Source organism: Centruroides sculpturatus, unplaced genomic scaffold (genome assembly GCF_000671375.1).
Source record: "Centruroides sculpturatus isolate CEXI.00-Female unplaced genomic scaffold, Cexi_2.0 scaffold895, whole genome shotgun sequence".
NCBI classification, from domain to species: domain Eukaryota; kingdom Metazoa; phylum Arthropoda; class Arachnida; order Scorpiones; family Buthidae; genus Centruroides; species Centruroides sculpturatus.
Window position 1 is genome coordinate 103418 of NW_019385364.1, and position 7687 is coordinate 111104.

The 7687-nt window shown below is 29.5% G+C and overlaps 1 protein-coding gene across 1 annotated transcript in view; it reads right to left on the bottom strand.

The window, feature by feature from the left end:
- The window catches only part of LOC111638156 (vacuolar protein sorting-associated protein 37A-like), a 99411-nt gene that overhangs the window by 48058 nt on the left and 43666 nt on the right, over nucleotides 1–7687 (bottom strand). The window contains exon 5 of the mRNA XM_023383803.1: nucleotides 6641–6768. Coding sequence (XP_023239571.1) covers nucleotides 6641–6768 — 128 coding nt within the window. The remainder of the gene's footprint in view (nucleotides 1–6640; nucleotides 6769–7687) is intronic.

Genomic DNA, 7687 nt, shown 5'->3' on the forward strand with positions numbered 1-7687 from the left:
TGTTTACTTAGTCATTTTCTTTTCCTGATCATCTAGTGTGGAAATTTATGTGATAAATCAAACTGGTTAACTCAAATTCATAGGACTGTTTAACTCAAAAAGAATTTTAATACAGCATTTTCATAAACTCTCCATAATTTTAATTTAAAGAAAATAATTTATATTCATCTGTAGAATGAACTAATCAAAAACTTTCTGTAAAGCACAGGAACCACATATGACTGAAAATAAACATTGTGCAGGTGAGGGTGATGTCTTCTAGACATCGTGTCTGACCTAGATACTTTAACTGCTATTTTAACCTGCTTTTTTTTCTGAACTTTTTGTTTTTTTTTATTGTCAATTGATTTCTCTAACTAGCTGACATAATAAATAAATGGATTTTTGATCAATTAATTAAAATAAAACAATTATAGCTTGATTCAATGTAAACATTTCAACCTTTCTGGCAAAATTTTAAAAATATAACAATCATAATCAAGGTGGTATGTGATAAAAAATAAACATCAATTCTAGGTGTAATATATCACAATTTAAAAAAAAATCCTTATAAAAACATTTAGGAGTGAATGGATCAACCATTCAGGAAAGTATTTCTCAGTTGTTTATCTAACCATTTGGTTAAGGGTTTTTCTGGACAACATTGAGAGATTTATATTGATGCAATGATTCTACATAATAAAACCCACAGAAATATTATATGGATAATTTATTATGGGTTACCAATAAACCAATGCATAAAATCTTGATTTTTAGCCAAATCTCCATCACTGAAAGTCCAAATTTTTTCCAACCAATTCAAGTTAACCAGGTTCCACTGTATATTAGAAAAGTTTTTAAATGAAATTTAGCTTTTAGATTGTAATTAAACATATAAATAAGTAAAATAAATGTAAACTTTTTGTAAATAAAAATAAATATAATATTAAATTTTTTAATATTTTATTTTGATAGAATAAATAAAAAAATTCAATAAAATCTTATTAATAAAAAGACAAATCATTACAAATATGTCACACTAACCTTGTATAGCTTTGCAGTTGCTACTTAGAACATATCACAAATGTTTTTTGACCCACTTCTAGGGTCTTCTTCAGGTATTCTATAAGTTTTTATGATTTTTAACCGTTCAGGTCTCCAAGCTTCTATCTTCGGAATATATTTTTTAAAATTTGAAAATTTGAATCTCCAAACAATGTGCACTTATGCCAGTTGTTACAGCATTGTGCCATAAATAGCCTGCCATGCCAGAAAAGGATCCACAACAAGATACATCTCCCTACTGTATAGCTATAACATATAAGCGCCCTATGCAGTCCCTATATCAAGAAATTGGGGCTTACACTAATGCAAAAATAGCCTACAGACGTAAGCCAGATACATTCGGCATGTTAAGAAACACGAAAGATTGGGCTGAAATCAAAAGAACACCAGGAGTATATAAAATCCTGTTAAAAGATAAAAGATTCAATAGGAACCTTGTATATGTCAGATCTACAAAAAGATCACTCAAACAACACCTCTGTGAGCACAAAATGGATATTCAAAAAAAGAAAAGCAACACTGCCTTAGGCCAATGAATACAATATTACACCTAATCTACAACAAGCAACAATGATTCGAGAAACCCGACGTATAAACCAACTACAAAATCTTGAGGCGTTAGAAATTTTTAAAGCAGACTGCAAAGGCCTGTCAATCAATTTTAAAGAAAAAAAACAACTATCAAGAGCATGGTAGGATATTTATGATGCAATACTATAACAACTAGTGCATGCGCACATCATTTGGAGATTGAAATTTTGAAATTTTAAAAAATAAATTCCAAAAATAGAAGCATTGGAAACCTGAATGGTTAAAAATTAGAAAAACTTATAGAACACCTGAAGAAGACCCTAGAAATGAGTCAAAAACATTTGTGATACATTCTAAATAGTAACTGCAAAGCTATACAAGGTTAGTGCGATATGTTTGTAATTATCACTTTGTTTATTAGATAGATTTGATAAATCATTATACTATTAACTGCAAAGAAGAAATATTTTTATTAATGTTACTATCTACAAAAAATAAAACAAAAAATGCTCTTTAAGTTCCGAATGTTTTAAATTTAATGTTTAAAACGTTTTATTCTGTTTTTTGTATTGTTAAAGCAAGTGCTCCAACATTTTCCATTTTTTAAATTGGTTCAATTTTTAACTGACATTAAATTTTGTTCATTTTTTAACGGTTCATTCAAATTTGTATTTTTCTATGATGTTGTTTCTTTGTGTTCCATCAAAGAAACAACATTATTCACCTAATGCAGGACTCAGTAGCCTAAAAATTGTTCACGCAGTGTACTGTACATATTACTGACACTGGACAATACTTTCATAGTGCGATTTATAACCCTATGGCCTAACCCTACAAATCGATCAGATAAGTGCAGATAAGGTTAACTTTCTGCATATCAATCTTTTGCTCATAGAAAGCCAAATCCATACTAAAATCTATTTAAAGCTGACATTTCATCCATTCTATAGCTCCATTTCTTCCTTCAGTACCTTCACCTATAAAATTGCAGCCTTCTGCATATTAATCAAAAATGGCTATATTCATTGCTCCAAAGTCATGGACTAGAATACTGAGCTTAACAGATCATTCATCTAGTGATAAAAATGGTCTTCAGAAACATAAGATTCTTTGTCTTATCAAGAGCATTGACCATCCAAGCCTACTACCTTCTCCACATTCCCCTATGTTCCAAAAACCTATTATCTTTGACAAATCACTAAAATAACAGTAAATGCATAGCATACTGATGAATCTGACTATGTCTGCCTCCTATGGAATGGTAATGACCTCATGGATCAGAAATGGAACAGTGAAGTGTATATCATGCAAACCAAAAATGAACAGATTAGTATCAGTACTGCATATATTAATTATCCCTCAAGATCCTCAATCAGAGGCTGACCAATGCAAAAATTACTTTAAAATTGAGAGTCAGCTATAGCTGTGACTCTCAATCCATGGTGTACAGAACATGAGTGCTCTGTGAAGCCACTTCAAGTGTTCTGTGAAAAAATTAAATATACAATTAAAAAATTATTGCAAAAGAAAAATCAATATAATGTGAAATAATTTTTGTATGGGAATGTGATCAGTAAATGCCAATGACATCATATACTAGACCAAGTGCACTCTTGATTTCAAAAAGATTTGCCACCCTGCTTTAAAGCTGATATATTTTAAGTGTTCTGAGGAAAAAAATGTCAAAGTTTAGTGTTCCTAGACTTCAAAAAGATTGAGAACCACAGAACTATAGTTTTGTCTTCCTACACACAACTTCCCAACACAGACATAGACTGGCAGGTGGCCAAAATCATCTGAACCGTCTCTTGTCCCTCCCACACTATCGTTATGGAGACATGCGAAATTTACAACCAGTCTGTTACCAACATGTGCATAAAGAGAAGAGACAGGGATTCTCTCCTTCTTTTGGCAATATCTCCTCATGCTTTTGACCAGTGCAATTCAAATATGGAATGCGTCAAACAATATGTTTAAAATTGATGAATTGACATAGGAAACACATTGCTTGTCTGGCATTTCACTTTGCCATATTAACTGCCACTGTCATAATGCACTTTCTCTCCAATTATTTGCTCTGTCTGAATCTATTCCATTATCCTTCCTTCCAACACTAGCACTCCACTTTTGACTTTTGAAGCTTGAGAACGACCTGTTAACCGGGTCAGAATTGTTAGCATTCTACTAAAAAACTCACTGGTAAAGGTGCAGTAATTAGTCAAACTAAACTATCACAATGGCTAGTACTGTATTTCATCTTCTAATCCAAATAAATACAATTAATAGTAAAACTGTTTAAAACAAAGCAAATTAAACCTGAAATTTTATACAGTAGTTCAAATCTGCTATTATTTATGAATGTTGCTTAGCACATTTGCAAACCCTGTCAGCTTTAACCTGAAATGTTATTTAGAGTAGCTGAATACATAATTTAATGATGTGAAAAAATGAAAGGATTTTAATTTAAAAATAATTAAAATACTGTAAGGCTTAAGATTATACCTCCCAGGAAGTAATCTAAGTCTTACAGCATTACTTATGTTGATGTATAATAAATAAATAAATAAAATGGTCATTCAAAACACTGAGCTTAATCAATCATCATATTTAATAAAATTTTTTTATTACATTTAATGAATGTCACTTACAATGTAATTACCAATAATTTTGTAATCTTTTTAGTATCTTGAAAGAATTCGTAAAGAAATCAGTCAAGAGAAAAATTATCATCTAATTCTAATTTTTGAAACTTTATATTAATATTCTTATAGCAGATACAAGTCAATTCCCAAATAACTATTAAAAACTAAAAATAATATGCAGTTATAAAAGTATTGTTGCTGTGTTTAAAATTTGTTTTTAAATGAACCATTTTTAATAAAATGTAATAAAAAATTTTTTATCATTAGAAATAATGTTAGTCAAAATTAAATAATTGTTATTTTATTTGTTTGTTATAACTAAGATAAAACTCCAATTTAAACAATAAAATTTATTTTATTTAATTGTCAATATATATTTTATAAAATAATTATTCTATTTTAAACTTCATATTTATATAGAATTCTACATAAACTTACATTAGGCCAAATAGTTTTTACATAAATATATTTTATTTGCAATGACATTTACAAAGAAAAATATACCATATTTCCTGTAATAATCATCAATATAAATATTTTTGTCATAATTGCCTATCTAACTCATATTATGAGATAAATGACTATTGACCTAAATACTGGTATATTAGTGGTGTTTGATATTAATGAATGATAATATTTAATCAACTATCAAAATGATTAAGTCAGAAAAATAAATACTGGATAATACTGTTATCAATATTTGTTATTACTGATATTGGAAATTATTGAAATTTACAAAGTTAACTAAGGTAATTCAAGTACTTCATTAAATGACTTTTTATATACCCTGTTCATCAAAAGTTAAGCATGAGTCATAAAAAACTAAATAAAAGCCTAAATAGAATGAAAGCTTAATGAAAATTATGTTTAGGTATAATTTAGTATGAAAATTAACATTTACCCCCTTAAAATAATGTATAATGTATGCAAATATACAAATGAAGAACACTGGAAAAATACCAACATCTCCCCAGAGAGCACTATTTTTGCTGAAAGGGTACTGTAGACAATAAAGAACAGAAAACAAAATTGTTATGCTGCACAGTATATAATCATGTCCCAAAGATGATGTTTACAGGATTTAGGAAGATGGAGAACTGTTGGACAATTGGAGACCAGTCAATCAATTACTGAAGTGGTGAGATTCTTTAATGTCTATCATTCTGTTATCTCAAAGCTTTGAAGACAATTCCAAGCAACAGAAACCATTGTCAGAAGACCTGTTTCAGGTCATCCATGGATAATACCTCGGGATAATCGTTGTATATGGCTCCTAGCCAATAGAAACAGTAGGGCATCTATATCATCTCTGTGTGTGATAGCCTTGTGTCATCCACAGAAAGGCAGGTATCTGTCTCAATTGTTACCAGAAGGCTTCACAAAGCTGGACTCTACATACAACAACTGGCAGTATATGTGCCTTTAACCTCCAGACAAAGACAGGCCCACTTGAAGTGGTGTCAGGAGCGAGCATGCTTAATTTGATAACAATGGGTTCACAGATAGATCTAGGTTCTCCCTGGAATCTGACAGCAGGCTTATAATGATATAGAGAGAGGTTGGAACCCATTACAAACCACAGAACATAATGCAAAGACATACTTTTAGTGATGGTGCTGTCTGGGCTAAGTTTTCATTAGGTGGATGCACGTCTTCCATGTGTTTGATGGAGGTATTCTCACAGGTATTGGGATGAGGTATCAGACCACTATGTCAAACCTTATGCTGGCAATTGTAGATGATGGAGATGATTTCATTTTAATGGATGTCAATGCTCATCCACATCAAGCATGACTGGTTGACCAATATCTTTATGAAGTGGGAATAGAATGAATAGATTGATCAGCATATTATTCAAATCTCAATCCCACAGAAAATCTATAAGATTCTCTGGGGAGACATTCCAGCTGTCCTATCCCCTCCACAAACCCTCGATGACTTCCAAACCACTCTTTTGCATGAATGACAATCACTGTCTTCTCACTTTTTGCAATTTCCTACTGAAGGTATGAGTAGATGCTGTCAAGCTTGCTAGATGAGGTCACATTCCAAACTGACCTCAACATTTGTATTCAAACCTATTTTTTCACAAATGTATGCACTGTATACCTAAAGTAGGTATGTATAACCCTATGAAAGTTTTATTAATTTGTTTAAGTGGTTTTGAAAATATTGTCATTTTTGTGATCTATGCTTAACTTTTGACAAACAGTGTATTTGTTACAATATTTAGTTGTTACATTAGTTTTATATATCTTCTGATATTGTGCTTTTTTTTCCTTTTTACAACATCAATACTTTTTACTCCAATAATTTCCCACCAAAACTGAAGGAAAAAAAAATCACCCAGTAGGCAATTATTACAGATAATATGATATAGAAATTTAAAAAATCTTTTACATTTGAAATAAGGAACTACTCACGAGCAAGTTCTTCATTTTTCATTATGTATTCATTTTTCAATTTAGTCAAATGAATAAGTTCTGGTAATTCATTTAAAAATTCTTCCTGTTTATTTGTATCATCTTGAAGAATTTTAAGTTCTGCAAGACTAAAATATAAATTATTGAACAAAATTTGTTATATTAAATTTTATTTTAAGCTTACATTTATTTTATTAATACATTTTCAAATTGTTTATTAATTAAGAGAGAATAATTTTATAGAATTTTACATCATCTATTGATTATATTTGATTTTATATATTTTAAATACAAATAAAACAATTTCCAGTTTTTTTAAGAATATTAATCACAAAAAGTAATGAACAGAAATGATACACTTTTATAAACTCTTACTCTTAATCCATATTTTATAAAACTTTACAATATTTGAATTAATACTTTTAGGTTTTACTTAATTTTTATTTAATAATAAGTTAGTTCTTATCCAATATCATCTGAAAATTAACATTAGAATAAGCTGTAACATTAATAAATAAAAATATAAATAATAATAATACCAAGTGATACAATAATAAAAGTGATTTAAATGATGATTTTAAATTGACATTGCAAATGACTACTTAAGTACTGTATAACACACATTCAATCCTGAAGAAGAAATTTAATTAAAACGTTCTAAAATATTTATATAATCATATCTTTCTCTTTTTAGAATACAGTAGAGCGTCAATTTTCCGAATCAATTGGGGACTGGGGTTGTCCGGATAACTGATTTATGTACGAAAAAATAGTTTAACGTATCCGATGTCGAAATTTTTATCCGTTGCGTGTCGCTTCGCGTTGAATTTTCGTCAATGTTAAGCCTAACAAAGACTATTGTATCGTTAAAAATTATTTTTTTATTTTGTACAAACAAAATAAATATATTGAAAAATAAAAAAATAATAAAAAAATTATACTTCAGATGTTAATTTAGTATTAAAAACATAAAATATTTGAGTAGCCCAAGACATAGCCAAAGATTGAAGCGCCACAGCACTGGCGAAAATTTAAATTTGCCGACTG